The sequence below is a fragment of the Homarus americanus genome, unplaced genomic scaffold (genome assembly GCF_018991925.1).
Source record: "Homarus americanus isolate GMGI-L3 unplaced genomic scaffold, GMGI_Hamer_2.0 scaffold40248, whole genome shotgun sequence".
NCBI lineage: Eukaryota > Metazoa > Arthropoda > Malacostraca > Decapoda > Nephropidae > Homarus > Homarus americanus.
The window spans coordinates 108,558-128,026 of record NW_024712526.1 but is presented as its reverse complement, the minus strand read 5'-3'; the positions used below and the strand labels follow the sequence as shown (position 1 = coordinate 128,026).

The 19,469-nt window shown below is 44.8% G+C and overlaps 1 protein-coding gene across 2 annotated transcripts in view; it reads right to left on the bottom strand.

Annotated features, from left to right (window-relative positions):
- The window catches only part of LOC121860583 (solute carrier family 23 member 2-like), a 98,089-nt gene that overhangs the window by 45,947 nt on the left and 32,673 nt on the right, over positions 1-19,469 (bottom strand). For both annotated transcript variants that reach the window (XM_042357754.1, XM_042357763.1), the window contains 3 exons: positions 10,887-11,089; positions 1,325-1,451; positions 565-685 (listed from right to left, as the gene is read on the bottom strand). In XM_042357754.1, the coding sequence (XP_042213688.1) occupies positions 565-685; positions 1,325-1,451; positions 10,887-11,089 (451 nt within the window). The remainder of the gene's footprint in view (positions 1-564; positions 686-1,324; positions 1,452-10,886; positions 11,090-19,469) is intronic.

Sequence of the window (19,469 nt, the reverse complement as noted above, 5' to 3'; positions counted from 1 at the left end):
ATAGGGTAGAGGTGCAGTACAATATTTACCCTCTAGAGCAGGGGTTTCCAACTGGTTGGGAACCCCTGCTCTAGAGATGAGGTCTTTTCTGTGCCACGTCTATCCAATTAGCATAATTTTCATAACAGCCAAGGTCTGCTATTGTGATTTCTGAATCAATACAGTACAGTATGTAATTCTATAAAATCCATTTCTTAGTGTTGGCGTTTGTGAGTGAATACAACAAATCAGATCTCCCCTGACTACCATTATCTACCTACACACTGCTTGCGGTCGTGAAGAAAGTTTAATCCATGCCAAGATATATCCCCAAATTCCATATCCATTAAGTTTGTTTTAGCCTTTCATGAGATACACTATTGAATGGCTTCGTAAAGTCTTACTATACAATGTCAATATTGCCGCTTTGCACCAGGACCTGTGTAATGGTAGCAACTAACACAAAAGCAGTAATTTAAATGTTATAAATCTACAAAATTCTAAGAATTATGAATGACCTTATGTAAATCTATACATTTGTTGATTTACTTCTTTGCTCTTGCCTGGGAAATAATTTGTCCATACCGGGAAGAGTTTGAAGATGTAGACGTAAGAGGCCGCACAACCTGAGTTTTTGTTGTAGGTGGGGAAGGGCACAGCCACATCCCTCAAGTACTGAGAGAACAGGATCATCAGCGCTATTGTCCTGAGGATGAAGAGAAGACCAAAGGAGGAGGAAGGGGAGGGGGGAGAAGAGGAGGGAATAGGATGAGAAAAGGAGGGTGAAGGATGGAGGGTGAGGGATGGAGGAGGGTGAAGGATGGAGGAGGGCGAGGATGGAGGAGGGTGAGGGATGGAGGGGGTGAAGGATGGAGGAGGGTGAGGGATGGAGGGTGAGGGATGGAGGAGGGTGAGGGATGGAGGAGGGTGAAGGATGGAGGGGGAGAGAGAGAGGGGGAGGAGAAAGGAGGATGAGGAAAAGAGTAAGGAAGGAGAAATATGAGGGAAGAATGGAAGGGAAAAGGGAAGATAGAAGAGAAAAGAAAGAAGAGGGAAGAGGAAATAAGGAGGAGTATAGAGGGAGGAAAGGAGGAGGAGTAAAGCGGGAGGAAAGGATGATTAAAGAGGAAAGAAATGATAGATGAGAATGAAGAAAAGAAATGGCAAGAGAGATAAAGTGACGAAAACAGCAAAGCAAAGAAAACTAATGTTAATTACTACAAAACATAAGATTTTATTTTCAGAATATTCATCAAAGGTCAAATATTCTCCATAACCTCAACTTTTTATTGGCTTGACCGGATCCTAAGCAGGACACCTCAAGGAGGGTCCCATATGGACCTACATGAAGGAGATGCCCCAGTGGAATGCTGCCTTGTCTGCTGCCACACTGAACAGTGAGAGTCCTACGAGTGTCACTGTAGGAACGATGGCCAAGGGTGTGATCCATGTTAGCAGGACGCCCATCAGCCCTAGAACCAAGGAAGGATATTCAGCTGTGTTTTATAACATATTTATCTTCCTTACCAATAAGTACAGTGCTGAGTGAGTTACCTGATCACACACAAGTTCTGTTTTATTTCTAAACAGGTGCTGCCAAAAAAATTCAAAAGTGTTACAGCAACAAAATAGAGATATGCATTTTATTAATTATGAATTACAGATTAAATCAACACATGAACATATGGTACAGAATACAGATATTATTTGTTTACTCATTGTTCATGTTGCTCTTTCTCAAGTTGAATCTCTTCCATCACAAAATCTAATACACTGTACTTCGATCTAATGATTGACAAATGTGGAGCGTGGAATCGCCTGCACTACACCCGAGGTGTAAAAGTGAGCGTGGCATCAGTGGTACTGGTGTTTCATGAGGAACTCATTCACCTCACCTCGGTGTGGCTGACACCCTCATTAAACTTGTATGACGATTTTACTGAATAAATATTATTGTTGTTACTATAACTGTTGGTGTACTTAGTAGGTTAGCATTACAAACTATGATTAAACAAAATGATGGAGCTTATAATAAAATGTGGGAGGAAGCAAGGAGCACTTTACAAGCCAACCTGTTGAACAATATGATTGCAAATTCTTCCTGCAAACTATTAGTGAACAAAGTGAAATATCTGATGGATAAATATGTTTAGCCATATTCAAGACCAAACCTGTGTGGGTTAAAGGGCAACCAAGAAACACTTATCCCTGAATCAAAATTGAGTGGATGTAAAAGTAAAGTTAAAATATTTTTTGTTAGGGAGGAGGAAGTGGAGACAAATGAACAATAGACACTAAACCTATTAAACTACAGTACTGTGTACAGTTATTAAAAAAAATATGGTTGACTAATTACCATAGTTTACCTGTAAGGATGATGTAAACCTTGGGTATGGCATGAAGGCTGGAGTTAGGTCAACTCGCTTCATGACCCAAGGTAGGGAACTACAATAAGCCTAGCCACATTTAGACCACCTTCCTAGACCCCTTTTTAACACATCTGACATGGTCTTCAGCTGGCCACCACTATTATCCCAAGACAACACAAGCTTAGAACAATTACTACAGTGTGTCTTTCCTTTATCTGCCAAAGACAGCCTTAGATTCTACCTACCTATTCAGTGTGTTTCTGAAATATGTTTTATAATCCTGGGGGTGTTTTTCTGAGACATACATAAGGATGAACGACTTCAGGATCATTGGAATTATAATGCCTTTACTTTTATCCTCTTTGCCACTGATCGGCTCGTTAGCCACTTGGGCGGTCGGTCACTTCTCTGATACGCACTGTTGGTAGATACTGGGCATGCACTGGCTCCTAAATATATATATGCCTATATGCCTGCGCCATTGTTGGTCAAGGCTGGCCTTGAATGAGCTCACACTCGGTGCCGTCACAACGCTCTCCGGCAGATTGTTCCGAGAGTTCACAACTTTCACTCCAAAAAAAATTGCCTTTACAGTTTTCTAGACTTGTGGCTTCTTCAATCTTGAGCTGTGACCCCTTGTGGGGCGGACGACCGCCAGTTCTAAGTATGGACAGTCAACCAAAGATGCACTGACCCCACCCTGGGTCTCGTACTCACAATTTTACGTGGCAATACTTGGTAAAGTAAGGCTGTATGTGTTAGGTGTTCTGGGTAATAAGTTCTATATACAGGAGAGAACACAAACACCTGTATAGTTTTGTAGGTTCGGTTTACTGGATAAGAGTATGTACACAGAGGGGGAGGTAGCACTCCTCAGCTAGGCTCCTGGTCAACTGCTATAGACGACGTATGGCAAGTGATACATTAGCAGCTTCCATACGTCGCCAGGCACATTAATTAAGCATGTGGGATATGGTAATAACATTGCCACACGCTGCTAGCTAGGCTGAATAAATAATACATAAATGGAGCACATACATAATATACATACATAATATATAATCCAGCATACATAATATACATACACCTCCCTCCCCCCTATACGCTCATAGCAAAGTCTTGAGCGGACCTTTTCTTTTGGATCCGTTCTGAGCGTCGAGGGACTTCATCACTGGGAAGGGTATGGGACTCAACACTGGTGGCGGGGCCAGCAGAAGGCATTGTTACGGGGCGGAGAAAACGGCGGTTCCTCCACCACACACGACCACTGGGTAACCGCACCTGGTAGTCCCGTGACCTACCGAGACCCATGACTACGCCTACTTTGTCCCAACGTAGGGAGGTCGGGTCCTGAACACGGACTTGGGTGCCGACACTCAACCTGGGGAGAGAACGGGCGTGGTCGTTGTAGCAGGCGACGACGTCCTGAACACATTCGGCGGCTCGGCGATCACAATCCTCTGTCTTGGCCTGCCACTCCTTGGAGAAGGATTGAGGGTGAGCAGGGACACAAGAACGAAGGGGGCGTCCATACAAAACCTGGGCAGGGGAGCGTCCGGTGTAGTTAGGTGTGTTGCGGAGTTCAAGAAGACCCGGTCGAAGGCCTCGCAGTCAATGTTCCCAGAAGGGGCCACCTTAAGGATGAGGTGCTTCAGGGATTTGACAGCAGCCTCAGCGTGGCCGTTGGACTGCGGGTAATGGGGCGATGACAACACATGCCGGACTCCCCATCGGTCAAGGAACACAGCGAAGTCCCGGCTTGTGAACTGAGGCCCTCCGTCGGTTCGCAGGCGTACAGGAACGCCCACGTCACGGAAGTAGTGGCGGAACTTGCTGATGGTGGCGGCAGACGTCGTGTCATTACCGCACTCGATGACAACCGGCCAACCAGAGAGACGGTCGACGATAACAAGGAAGGACTTTCCTGACACACAGAAAAAGTCGGCCGACACAGACTCAAAGGGGCGGGTGGGGTTGTCGTCACTCATGAAGGGTTCCTGCTGCTGGCTGGGTTGTAATACGTGGCGGGGCTTACACACCTGGACAGCATTGGAGATGTCGGGGTCGATGCCAGGCCGGAACACAGTCTGTCTTGCACGTCGTTTGGTGGCCTCAGCTCCACGGTGACTGTCGTGAAGGCGAGCCAAGACGTGGGGACGTGATGCAGCAGGGACAACTACCGAAGGAGAGGTGTCACTGGCCAGAAGTAGGGGTAGGGCGGCAGCAGGGTAGTTGCTGCTCCCTTCGTGCACCCTGTTGGCGTATTTTACCTCAAGAATCGGTGTTGGGAAGTCCTGGGAGATGATGGCCAACTCTTGGCAATGTCTGTAGGACAGCAAAGGAGTCGGGACACCATTATGCACGTCAATCCAGGCCTGACACGACCTGTTGCCAAAGGTGACATGTGCATAGAGTGAACCCAGGGCTGGGGCCATCTGTGAACCATCTGCCGTGACGCAGAGGTCCTCGGGAGGCGGTCCTAGATCGCTTGGAGAGAGCCCCAAGCATCGCAAATGCTGGGGACCGATGACTGTAGCATCAGCGCCGGTGTCGGGCAACATCTGAAGACGGGATGACACACCGCCGTAGGTCACGATGACGCTGATGTACTGGGGGACTTTGGTCCTGGGATGCGAGGAGTACACCCTCCTAAAATGGGTCGGGCTTTGTCCAGGGTCGTCGTGCCTCTGATTTGGCGACTGTGGGCGGCCCTCTCTGGTGGAAGGGCGCTGAAGCTTCCGCCGACGCTGTCCCTTGGGTTTGTGGGTAGGGCAACACTTGTCATAGTGGCCCAGACGACCGCACACATTGCACTGGACGCGTTTGGCTGGGCACCGTACTGTGAGCGACCAGTGGCCCTTACGGTCACAACTGTTGCAGGTAGACTGAGCAGCTGGGCACACCTGTGTTCCGTGCTGCTTACCACAGTTGTTGCAAAATGAACCGGGCGTGGACGTGGTGGGCGAAGGTGTAGGAGCAGACTTCTTGTCCTTCTTGTACCGGGAAACAGCACGTACAGCTGTAGGGGGAGCTCGGATGGCAGAGGTGGCACACCTGGCAGCCTCATAGGAGCGACATATCGTCAACACATCCTGAAGAGAAGAGGAAGAGTCGAGGGAGGTGAGGCGTTGGACAAGTTCCTCGTCCTTAACACCCATCAAGATCACCTGCTTCAACTGGGTCTCCTCGCACTGCTGGTGGTGGCCTAACATATATCTACCTCTTCCGAGGCTCTCTTAAGACGTACATAAAAAGCGTCAAAAGACTCACCCTCCATCTGTCTGCAGCTAAACAATTCCCTCCTGCGCAGAGCTTCATTCTGCTGTCCTTTGATGTGCCGTTGTAGAACGTCCAGTACCTCCTCTACAGACAGCGAAGAGGTTGGGGGTACCTGCAACGTATGTTCTAAGACACGCTGAACTTCCAAGGACAGGCACATACGCAGCTGGATGAGTTGTTTCGGCTGTGACAAACTCTGGAGATCCACCATTGTAGCATAATCAGTCCACCGTCGCCGCCATTCACGAAAAGTCTGGAAATTCACATCAGGCTCCAAGATGGGCGGTGTTTGAGCTGCTGCTTTAGGTGGGGCTGGGGGGCGTGAAGGAAGCATGGATGAGGTATCTGAACCATTCAGTACCGAGGCAGTGTTAGAGCCAGGGGCTTGGTTAACAGTGAGGCAAGATATCAAGGCTTCAAACCGTGCACTGTCTTCCATTCTCCGTTGGTGGTCTCGTTCTGCCTCTGCTTGCCTTCTGTGCTCATCCGCCAAACGTCTGTGAGCTTCATCCTCGCGTCTCTCATCTCTCATAAACTTCATTAAGGCAATTATCTCTGGAGACAACGCTGAATATTGAGGTGAAGGGCTGCGCGATGTTGTGGGAGCTGGAGCGTCGTGGCCGGCCTGGTCATCCATCTCTGGGGGACTATCATCCGCTTGACTCATCCAGGCGCTGGCTCCACGGCTACGTAAGGCATGAGACATAACTACTTCATCTGTGTACTGTGTCTTAAATCAGTGTTGACCGGTCAGCCCGTCGTATCAACAAGATTTCAGACAAAAAAATTAATTAAATACACAGATAAGTAGGTTATATATATAAAATATATATAAGGGAGCCGCGCGGTCAGCAAGTGTTAGTGCATGTATGTGTGTGTGTGTGCTGGGCGGGCAAAGCGTCTCGCCCCAGCTGTGAGGGGGGGTGGAGGCGGCGCTGTGAGGGGGGGTTGGAGAAGTGCGGCGACTGGCAGTCCGTCCAGTTACCCTCAGGACGCGGTTAGAGAAGGGTGCACTGAACTCTACTCCCAACAAATGCCCAGAACATGCCGTATACCTTGGGAATCCGTTCGAACAAGGTCACACATGAATGGCACGAAACACACAATGCACTAAACACTTCACAGAAAATCACTGTCACTGACACTGCTCAAAGTTGCGAAATTCTTCGAGGAGGGATGACGGGCGGCGGTTGGTTGACGCAGGGAAGGAGTCCATAAGCCGGCTTTCACAAACTTGCACTAATCACTCGTAATTATCCAGTAAGATTACGCACTGCGCCATGTTAGGTGTTCTGGGTAATAAGTTCTATATACAGGAGAGAACACAAACACCTGTATAGTTTTGTAGGTTCGGTTTACTGGATAAGAGTATGTACACAGAGGGGGGGTAGCACTCCTCAGCTAGGCTCCTGGTCAACTGCTATAGACGACGTATGGCAAGTGATACATTAGCAGCTTCCATACGTCGCCGGGCACATTAATTAAGCATGTGGGATATGGTAATAACATTGCCACACGCTGCTAGCTAGGCTGAATGAATAATACATAAATGGAGCACATACATAATATACATACATAATATATAATCCAGCATACATAATATACATACAGTATGTAAAGGTGATTGTGATTGGTGGATCTATTTTCGGCTGTATCACTGTCAGGATAAATATTAAAGAAACCAAAGGTAGCATTTTTATGATAATGAACTATTTATCATCATTTTAGTTTATGAGAAGATTCCAATTCGACCGAGTAGTGCCCCTTGAGATGTTTATAATCTTCGATTAGGTCGCCCCACACAACTGTAGTCTGTAGTATAAGCTAGGTAGTTACAGGCGTTCTAATCTCTCTTCGTAGAGCAGGCACCAGTCTGGTGGCCCTCCTTTAAAAAATTTCAGTCAATTGACAATCTCTAGCATACCTCGGGGACCAGACAGGGTGACAATACTCCAGATGGGGAAGCACCTCACTCTTGAAGATTGTGACCAGCGATGAACCATCCAGATATCTAAACGACCTTATTATAAGACCTACTAGTTTCGTTGCCTGATTCACCTTCTTCTCACAATGGCCCGAAAACTCATGTTCATTATCAACATACACACCCAGGTCCTTTTTGCATTCTGTCTCAATTAATGCATCCTTTTGCACTTCGTGACATTAAATCTCAGCAGCCATTTCCGCGACCATTCTTGAAGCTCATCGAGATCTTTCTGCAGCTCTTCACAGTCTGTTTAGTTCTTAATTTCCCTAAATAACTTGGCATCATCCGCAAACATTTGTATGGCGAAGTGTGTAGTTTCTGGCATGTCGTTAACGAAACAGACAAACAACAATGGGCTCAATACACTGCCTTGTGGTACTCTGCTCGTCCCAGGTATAAATAACGATTTTGTACCATTTATCACCACACAATGTTTGCGGTTATGCAGAAAGTCTCCGATCCACGCGAGAACACTTCCCTGAATCCTGTACCCTTCCAGTTTGATTCTCACCCTTTCATAGGATACACTGTCAAAAGTCTTGGTAAAATCTAGGTATATATTGTCAATATTTCCGCCTTATTCTAGAATTTTAGTCCAAACATCTAGTACCTTGAGTAATTGTGTTAAGCAGGATCTTCCCGGCATAAAACCGTGTTGGTATTCCTTTCCAAGGTTGTTTCGTAGCAGATATTTAATCACGGGATCTCTTATGATGCTTTCAAGTACTTTACACTGGACTATAATTATTCTTGAAGTGACAATCTCCATTTTTGAATAAAGGACTCACATAAGCCATCTTCCAGTCATCGGGGAGCTTTTGCTCCTCCAGGCATTTGCAGAACAGGATCTTAAGGGACTCCGCAAACTCGTTACACAGTTCTCTTTACACTCTGGGATGCACCATATCATTTCTGGGACTCTTGTGAATCTTTAGCTTTGACAGTTTATTTCTTATAACCTCTTCCGAGAACACAATGTGAGTCAGCTCTGTGTCAAACCGTCTTTTCTCAAACGCAGTAAGATTGTTCGCATCCTCTCTTGTGAACACTGAGGAAAAGAATTTGTTCAACGCCTCCGCCTTATCCTGGTCAGAATCTGCACAACTACCACCTTCAAGCCTCAGGTCCGATATGCCTACTCGCGTTTTTAATTTCGACTTTGCGTTGTGGTAAAAAGCTTTTGGGTTTGACTTGATCTCACTCCTTTTCAGCCCTTCTACACTCTGATTTTGCTTGGTTCCTGGATTTGGCATACAGCCTCCTGTCCTGTTCATCATTTGTCCTAAACCACATCTCGAAAACCTGAGTTTTCTTTTTAACTTTGCCGACTGCTGCTGTCTATGATATTCAGCGTAGCAACTGCGTTCTTATTCCTTAGTAAGTCAGGCCAGTGTTTTGTCATGAACCAAGTAATAGTTAAATCTGAATGACAACGTTTCGTAGTGACGGGTGACAATGGGGGCTAGGTGTTCCAGATTGGCCACCATACCCTCCTTGTTAGTTATAATGAGGTCCAGTGATTTGGGTGTTTGCTCCCCTCTGTAGTAAGTCGGATCTTTAACATGTTAGAATAGAAAGTTGTCTCTCAGAGTTTCTATAAAAAGAGTGGCAGGGTTATTTAGTTCGTTTGGCGTAGATTCATTTCTCCACTTGATGTTGCCATAATTAAAGTTCCCCGTGACAAGGAGGTGGCTAGGGATCTGCACAGTTTCATTGTCAATTAAGGTTTTTAAGTTCCTCTGGTTCAATAAACCACAGTTTGGGGATCTGTAGATACACCCGACAATAAGTAAGTCTCTTCCCTTCAATTTAATTTTACACCACTTTGATTCTTCGAAAACATCCTCTCCCCACACCCTCACCTGGCTGGCTCTAAGGTCTCGCCTAGCATAGATAACCACACCCCTCTTGTAAGATGCTTGAGAAAGGTTCGTAAATGAGTCATATCTATATATATTGAACTCACATTCCTCCGGATCGATTCTTCTGATTTTGTACAGCAATTCTACAACACCTACTATATCGGGTTGATGTACCCTCAGTCGTGTTACAAACTCCGCTCTCTTGTCGAAGAACGTGTCAGTATTAGTGTACATGGCTTTCAAGCAGGAAATTGTACTCTGTAATGTCTCCGGTCTTGGTATAGACTCCAGACCACCTCCATTCTCTGCAGTTGCCTCGTTTACTGTATCCCTTGTGGTTTGTGGGGTGTGGTCAGAGATGACATTGTTTACATGGCGCTCGCTTCCTCCTGGGTGGGAGATAAAGTGGATGGCGGTGTCCCACTGTTTCCTGGTTCTGTGATGGCGCTCTTGCTCCCACTACCCTCCCCTTGTATATACCCCAAGTACATCTGTCCCGGCTCCTCATTGACGTCTCCCTTCTCTGCTTCAAGGACTCCATTAGATTTTTGTGCTGTTCCCTCTACATTTCCGTGTGATCTGGGTTTATGAATATACTCCGAAATGTATTGCTCCTTGCTAAGTTTTTTGGATGCAGAATAACTTCTTATTCAAAGCCTCATTACAAATATTCTGAAACATGACAGTTGGGGGTTGGAATGTGATAAAATCTACGGAGCATATATGAAATATCCAATGTCACTTAAACAATTTATTTACAATCACAAGCTATCTTATATTGATTTTACAGTAGAAGTTAAATGATCTAGCCTTTTTCTTGAATGTAAGCTTCAACCCATCGCAAAGGTGACTATTGTACGCATTCGAAGAGTCCAGGGGTGTTGTGAATAATTGTGGCACTGTCTTGCACTCGGCCCCACAATTCCTCACGAGTTGGGACCTCTGTAGTATACTCTTTCCTTTTAAAGTGACCCCACAACTAAAAGTCAAGGGGATTTTGGCCAGGTGATTGAGGTGGCCATGGAACAGGGCCCCATCCACCTGCCAGGATACCCAACCAATTTTGTGGTATAACTCTGAAACTGTGGGATATTGATAAATGGTGATGGAGTCATTTAACAGTATGGAGTATGTATCAGGAATGCACCCCCAGAATTATGAAACATGTGTCAGAAACACCCTGTATATAGTACAGTAGTAATTTTCATCCTAGACCTTGGTCTATGACACTTCATACATCATTTACTCTGGACATACCATTGTCTACTACTGTCCATGTTACAGGGCAAACTTTCATCAAAATTCTGGGGTGTACATCTTGAAACATTAGAACAGAAGAAGCACTATAGTGCACAACACAAACATGGTGTGTGCCTGGACTCACCCCCTAAACAGCAACCTGACAATTACCTGTGAATCCAATGACAACCTGAAAGATAGCAGACACAGCTATGGCACCCTGAATTTCCCGAATGCGGACCTGCCACACCTCCTCACGTTGCTCAGCAGTCATGTTGGCCAGCGGCAGTTGGTCACAACTCTCAAAGTTAGTGTTGATGATGGCAATGGTGGGCACCAACAGGCTGAAGGTACCACCCTGCACGATAGGCAGCCTGGAAGATGGGTCACACCATTAAAGTGATATGGGAAATAAACACAATAGCTGTGTAAAATGTGTAAATTTAAGCATTAACAAAAGATGAAGTCACGAAAGAATTGGTCACAACCAGTGCAGCATTTTGTTCACTTTAGTAATTGTGGAATTTCTAGTCTGGGTACCACCATGCAATTTATTAATGGGTCATTTATAATGTCCTTCTTGCTAAAAATTTACTTTGTAGCATTGAGCTTCATCAAGTATGTGAAGCAAAAATTGTAACTGATTAATGAAAATAAAAATATAATGAAAATGGGTTCGACCCCTTGTATGGTACTGAGTGTATGCACTTAATGCTAAGAAGAGCAATATAGGAATAACTAACAAATTTATATAAAAAGTCTCGAAGAAACTCACCAGGTTCATTGATGACTAAGACGGTCTCACCTAACACCTGGTGAAGTAGACTAAGATAGTCTCACCTAACAACTGGTGAAGTAGACTAAGATAGTCTCACCTAACAACTGGTGAAGTAGACTAAGATAGTCTCACCTAACAACTGGTGAAGTAGACTAAGATAGTCTCACCTAACAACTGGTGAAGTAGACTAAGATAGTCTCACCTAACAACTGGTGAAGTAGACTAAGATAGTCTCACCTAACAACTGGTGAAGTAGACTAAGATAGTCTCACCTAACAACTGGTGAAGTAGACTAAGATAGTCTCACCTAACAACTGGTGAAGTAGACTAAGACAGTCTCACCTAACAACTGGTGAAGTAGACTAAGATAGTCACACCTAACACCTGGTGAAGTAGACTAAGACAGTCTCACCTAACAACTGGTGAAGTAGACTAAGATAGTCTCACCTAACAACTGGTGAAGTAGACTAAGATAGTCTCACCTAACAACTGGTGAAGTAGACTAAGATAGTCTCACCTAACAACTGGTGAAGTAGTCTAAGACAGTCTCACCTAACACCTGGTGAAGTAGACTAAGACAGCCTCACCTAACACCTGGTGAAGTACACTAAGATAGTCTCACCTAACAACTGGTGAAGTCCTAAGACAGTCTCACCTAACACCTGGTGAAGTAGACTAAGACAGTCTCACCTAACACCTGGTGAAGTAGACTAAGACAGCCTCACCTAACACCTGGTGAAGTAGACTAAGATAGTCTCACCTAACAACTGGTGAAGTAGACTAAGATAGTCTCACCTAACACCTGGTGAAGTAAACTAAGATAGTCTCACCTAACAACTGGTGAAGTAGACTAAGATAGTCTCACCTAACACCTGGTGAAGTAGACTAAGACAGTCTCACCTAACACCTGGTGAAGTAGACTAAGACAGCCTCACCTAACAACTGGTGAAGTAGACTAAGATAGTCTCACCTAACACCTGGTGAAGTAGACTAAGATAGTCTCACCTAACAACTGGTGAAGTAGACTAAGATAGTCTCACCAAACACCTGGTGAAGTAGACTAAGATAGTCTCACCTAACAACTGGTGAAGTAGACTAAGATAGTCTCACCTAACACCTGGTGAAGTACACTAAGACAGTCTCACCTAACACCTGGTGAAGTAGACTAAGACAGCCTCACCTAACACCTGGTGAAGTAGACTAAGACAGTCTCACCTAACACCTGGTGAAGTAGACTAAGACAGTCTCACCTAACAACTGGTGAAGTAGACTAAGATAGTCTCACCTAACAACTGGTGAAGTAGACTAAGATAGTCTCACCTAACACCTGGTGAAGTAGACTAAGATAGTCACACCTAACACCTGGTGAAGTAGACTAAGACAGTCTCACCTAACAACTGGTGAAGTAGACTAAGATAGTCTCACCTAACAACTGGTGAAGTAGACTAAGATAGTCTCACCTAACAACTGGTGAAGTAGACTAAGATAGTCTCACCTAACAACTGGTGAAGTAGTCTAAGACAGACTCACCTAACACCTGGTGAAGTAGACTAAGACAGCCTCACCTAACAACTGGTGAAGAAGACTAAGACAGTCTCACCTAACAACTGGTGAAGTAGACTAAGACAGCCTCACCTAACACCTGGTGAAGTAGACTAAGACAGTCTCACCTAACAACTGGTGAAGAAGACTAAGACAGCCTCACCTAACACCTGGTGAAGTAGACTAAGACAGTCTCACCTAACAACTGGTGAAGTAGACTAAGACAGTCTCACCTAACAACTGGTGAAGTAGACTAAGATAGTCTCACCTAACAACTGGTGAAGTAGACTAAGATAGTCTCACCTAACAACTGGTGAAGTAGCTCAAGCACAGTCTCACCTAACACCTGGTGAAGTAGACTACACAGCCTCACCTACAACTGGTGAAGACTAAGACAGTCTCACCTAACAGCTGGTGAAGTAGACTAAGACAGCCTCACCTAACACCTGGTGAAGTAGACTAAGACAGTCTCACCTAACAACTGGTGAAGAAGACTAAGACAGCCTCACCTAACACCTGGTGAAGTAGACTAAGACAGTCTCACCTAACAACTGGTGAAGTAGAGACCAAGACAGTCTCACCTAACAACTGGTGAAGAAGACTCAAGACAGTCTCACCTAACAACTGTGAAGTAGACTAAGACAGCCTCTGCCTAACACCTGGTGAAGTAGACTAAGACAGTCTCACCCAACACCTGGTGAAGTAGACTAAGACAGTCTCAATTCCAACACCTGGTGAAGTAGACTAAGACAGCTCCCCACCTAACACCTGGTGAAGTAGACTAAGACAGTCTCACCTAACAACTGGTGAAGAAGACTACAGGCCTCTACCTAACACCTGGTGAAGTAGACTAAGACAGCCCCACCTAACAATCTGGTGAAGTAGACTAAGATAGTCTCACCTAACAACTGGTGAAGTAGACTAAGATAGTCTCACCTAACAACTGGTGAAGTAGACTAAGACAGCCTCACCTAACAACTGGTGAAGAAGACTAAGACAGCCTCACCTAACACCTGGTGAAGTAGACTAAGACAGTCTCACCTAACACCTGGTGAAGTAGACTAAGATAGTCTCACCTAACAACTGGTGAAGTAGACTAAGACAGCCTCACCTAACACCTGGTGAAGTAGACTAAGACAGTCTCACCTAACAACTGGTGAAGTAGACTAAGATAGTCTCACCTAACACCTGGTGAAGTAGACTAAGACAGTCTCACCTAACACCTGGTGAAGTAGACTAAGATAGTCTCACCTAACAACTGGTGAAGTAGACTAAGACAGCCTCACCTAACACCTGGTGAAGAAGACTAAGACAGTCTCACCTAACAACTGGTGAAGTGACTAAGATAGTCTCACCTAACACCTGGTGAAGTAGACTAAGACAGTCTCACCTAACAACTGGTGAAGTAGACTAAGATAGTCTCACCCAACACCTGGTGAAGTAGACTAAGATAGTCTCACCTAACAACTGGTGAAGTAGACTACGACAGCCTCACCTAACACCTGGTGAAGTAGACTAAGACAGTCTCACCTAACAACTGGTGAAGTAGACTAAGACAGTCTCACCTAACACCTGGTGAAGTAGTCTAAGACAGTCTCACCTAACAACTGGTGAAGTAGTCTAAGACAGTCTCACCTAACAACTGGTGAAGTAGACTAAGATAGTCTCACTTAACTCCTGGTGAAGTAGACTAAGACAGCCTCACCTAACACCTGGTGAAGTAGACTAAGACAGTCTCACCTAACAACTGGTGAAGTAGACTAAGATAGTCTCACCTAACAACTGGTGAAGTAGACTAAGACAGTCTCACCTAACAACTGGTGAAGTAGACTAAGATAGTCTCACCTAACAACTGGTGAAGTAGTCTAAGACAGCCTCACCTAACACCTGGTGAAGTAGACTAAGATAGACTCACCTAACAACTGGTGAAGTAGGCTAAGACAGTCTCACCTAACAACTGGTGAAGTAGACCAAGATAGTCTCACCTAACAACTGGTATAGACTAAGATAGTCTCACCTAACAACTGGTGGCTAGGACCAAGACAGCTCACCTAACAACTGGTGAAGCAGACCAAGATAGTCTCACCCAACAACTGGTGGTTGTAGACCAAGATAGCCTCACCTAACAACTGGTGAAGTAGACTAAGACAGTCTCACCTAACAACTGGTGAAGTAGACTAAGACAGCCTCACCTAACAACTGGTGAAGTAGACTAAGATAGTCTCACCTAACAACTGGTGAAGTAGTCTAAGACAGTCTCACCTAACAACTGGTGAAGTAGACTAAGATAGTCTCACCTAACAACTGGTGAAGTAGACTAAGATAGTCTCACCTAACAACTGGTGAAGTAGACTAAGACAGTCTCACCTAACACTGGTGAAGTAGACTAAGATAGTCTCACCTAACAACTGGTGAAGTAGACTAAGACAGTCTCACCTAACACCTGGTGAAGTAGACTAAGACAGCCTCACCTAACACCTGGTGAAGTAGACTAAGATAGTCTCACCTAACAACTGGTGAAGTCGTCTAAGACAGTCTCACCTAACACCTGGTGAAGTAGACTAAGACAGCCTCACCTAACACCTGGTGAAGTAGACTAAGACAGCCTCACCTAACACCTGGTGAAGTAGACTAAGACAGTCTCACCTAACACCTGGTGAAGTAGACTAAGACAGTCTCGCCTAACACCTGGTGAAGTAGACTAAGACAGCCTCACCTAACACCTGGTGAAGTAGACTAAGACAGTCTCACCTAACAACTGGTGAAGTAGACTAAGATAGTCTCACCTAACAACTGGTGAAGTAGACTAAGATAGCCTCACCTAACACCTGGTGAAGTAGACTAAGACAGTCTCACCTAACAACTGGTGAAGTAGACTAAGATAGTCTCACCTAACAACTGGTGAAGTAGACTAAGATAGTCTCACCTAACACCTGGTGAAGTAGACTAAGACAGTCTCACCTAACACCTGGTGAAGTAGACTAAGACAGTCTCACCTAACAACTGGTGAAGTAGTCTAAGACAGCCTCACCTAACAACTGGTGAAGTAGACTAAGATAGTCTCACCTAACAACTGGTGAAGTAGACTAAGATAGTCTCACCTAACACCTGGTGAAGTAGACTAAGATAGTCTCACCTAACAACTGGTGAAGTAGACTAAGATAGTCTCACCTAACACTTGGTGAAGTAGACTAAGATAGTCTCACCTAACACCTGGTGAAGTAGACTAAGATAGTCTCACCTAACACCTGGTGAAGTAGACTAAGATAGTCTCACCTAACAACTGGTGAAGTAGACTAAGATAGTCTCACCTAACACCTGGTGAAGTAGACTAAGACAGTCTCACCTAACACCTGGTGAAGTAGACTAAGACAGCCTCACCTAACACCCTGGTGAAGTAGACCAAGACAGCCCCACCTAACAACTGGTGAAGTAGACCAAGATAGTCTCAATTCCAACACCTGGTGAAAGTAGACCAAGATAGTCTCACCTAACACCTGGTGAAGTAGATTAAGATAGTCTCACCTAACAACTGGTGAAGTAGACCAAGATAGTTCACCTAACAACAAGTGAAGCAGACCAAGATAGTCTCACCCAACTGGCGAAGTAGACTACATCAGCCTCACCTAACAACTGGTGAAGAAGACTAAGACAGTTCACCCAACACCTGGTGAAGTAGACCAAGACAGTCTCACCTAACACTCTGGTGAAGTAGACCAAGATAGTCTCACCCAACAACTGGTGAAGTAGACTAAGACAGCCTCACCTAACACCTGGTGAAGTAGACTAAGACAGTCTCACCTAACAACTGGTGAAGTAAACTAAGATAGTCTCACCTAACACCTGGTGAAGTAGACTAAGACAGTCTCACCTAACAACTGGTGAAGTAGACTAAGATAGTCTCACCTAACACCTGTTGAAGTAGACTAAGATAGTCTCACCTAACAACTGGTGAAGTAGACTACGACAGCCTCACCTAACACCTGGTGAAGTAGACTAAGACAGTCTCACCTAACAACTGGTGAAGTAGACTAAGACAGTCTCACCTAACACCTGGTGAAGTAGTCTAAGACAGTCTCACCTAACAACTGGTGAAGTAGTCTAAGGCAGTCTCACCTAACAACTGGTGAAGTAGACTAAGATAGTCTCACTTAACTCCTGGTGAAGTAGACTAAGACAGCCTCACCTAACACCTGGTGAAGTAGACTAAGACAGTCTCACCTAACAACTGGTGAAGTAGACTAAGATAGTCTCACCTAACAACTGGTGAAGTAGACTAAGACAGTCTCACCTAACAACTGGTGAAGTAGACTAAGATAGTCTCACCTAACAACTGGTGAAGTAGTCTAAGACAGCCTCACCTAACACCTGGTGAAGTAGACTAAGATAGTCTCACCTAACAACTGGTGAAGTAGTCTAAGAACGTCTCACCTAACAACTGGTGAAGTAGACTAAGATAGTCTCACCTAACAACTGGTGAAGTAGACTATGATAGTCTCACCTAACAATTGGTGAAGTAGACTAAGACAGCCTCACCTAACAACTGGTGAAGTAGACTAAGATAGTCTCACCTAACAACTGGTGAAGTAGACTAAGATAGCCTCACCTAACACCTGGTGAAGTAGACTAAGACAGTCTCACCTAACAACTGGTGAAGTAGACTAAGACAGCCTCACCTAACACCTGGTGAAGTAGACTAAGATAGTCTCACCTAACAACTGGTGAAGCAGTCTAAGACAGTCTCACCTAACAACTGGTGAAGTAGACTAAGATAGTCTCACCTAACAACTGGTGAAGTAGACTAAGATAGTCTCACCTAACAACTGGTGAAGTAGACTAAGACAGTCTCACCTAACACCTGGTGAAGTAGACTAAGATAGTCTCACCTAACAACTGGTGAAGTAGACTAAGACAGTCTCACCTAACACCTGGTGAAGTAGACTAAGACAACCACCTAACAACTGGTGAAGTAGTTCAACTAAGACTCACCTAACACCTGGTGAAGTAGACTAAGACAGCCTCACCTAACACCTGGTGAAGTAGACTAAGATAGTCTCACCTAACACCTGGTGAAGTAGACTAAGACAGCCTCACCTAACACCTGGTGAAGTAGACTAAGACAGTCTCACCTAACACCTGGTGAAGTAGACTAAGACAGTGTCACCTAACACCTGGTGAAGTAGACTAAGACAGCCTCACCTAATACCTGGTGAAGTAGACTAAGACAGCCTCACCTAACACCTGGTGAAGTAGACTAAGACAGCCTCACCTAAAACCTGGTGAAGTAGACTAAGATAGTCTCACCTAACAACTGGTGAAGTAGACTAAGATAGTCTCACCTAACAACTGGTGAAGTAGACTAAGATAGCCTCACTTAACTCCTGGTGAAGTAGACTAAGACAGCCTCACCTAACACCTGGTGAAGTAGACTAAGACAGCCTCACCTAACACCTGGTGAAGTAGACTAAGACAGCCTCACCTAACACCTGGTGAAGTAGAGTAAGACAGTCTCACCTAACACCTGGTGAAGTAGACTGAGACGGTGTCATCTAACACCTGGTGAAGTAGACTACGACAGCCTATATTAGCCTCAGTCACATTAATATTATATAAATATGGGCTATGGACATATATTCGTTATATACATTTTATCACCCAGACTATTGAGCATACAGCTACATAAGCATTTGTTCTGTCACACCTCCTAGGGTGGACAGCCCATAAACATTTGTCCTTTCACACCTTCTCCTGTATACAGCCCATAAAACTACAGACTCAACCCCCAGTGTGTGGGTAGGCTGTTTAGTTAATGACCTTGTTGAAGTGTGTTTACCCTCCAACCACCAGGCACCAGACTCAAGCGAGTTCAGCCCAGTTCTCACCAGTTTTCAGCCCGGCATGATACCCTAAAGTCGTGGGGTGAGACCAGCTCTCCAGGCTGTGCCTCTCTATAATTATATCACCTAATTACAAGCTAATAGCTAATGCTCATTAGTCTGTCAATACCAAATAATTGTACAGACATTACGACCCAATATAACCAGAAAATCACCACGTGTGTTTACATTAAACCAAGGAACAACGAGTGAAGAGAACAGTACCTGTGTGTCTTGTTTGACTTACAAGCTGAGATAATTGCAAGTACAACCCAGGACAGGTGTGACGATTTCAACTATCAACCAATCTACGACTGTATCAAAGGTGACATGCCGTGAGATTACCTGATATCTCACTCAGCTGCATCAAAGGTACCAGCGACTAACCTACACTCGTTAAGGCAAGTGTTAACAAGTGAGTTAGTTTGATATCATATCACAACTAAAACAATGGTAGCAGCGGTGAAAATGAACCTACAATCAACTTAATCAGTGCTTCAGAGTTCCAGCTATAAAAAAAATACACAGTGATTTCTAGTGAATTAGAGAGAAATAAAC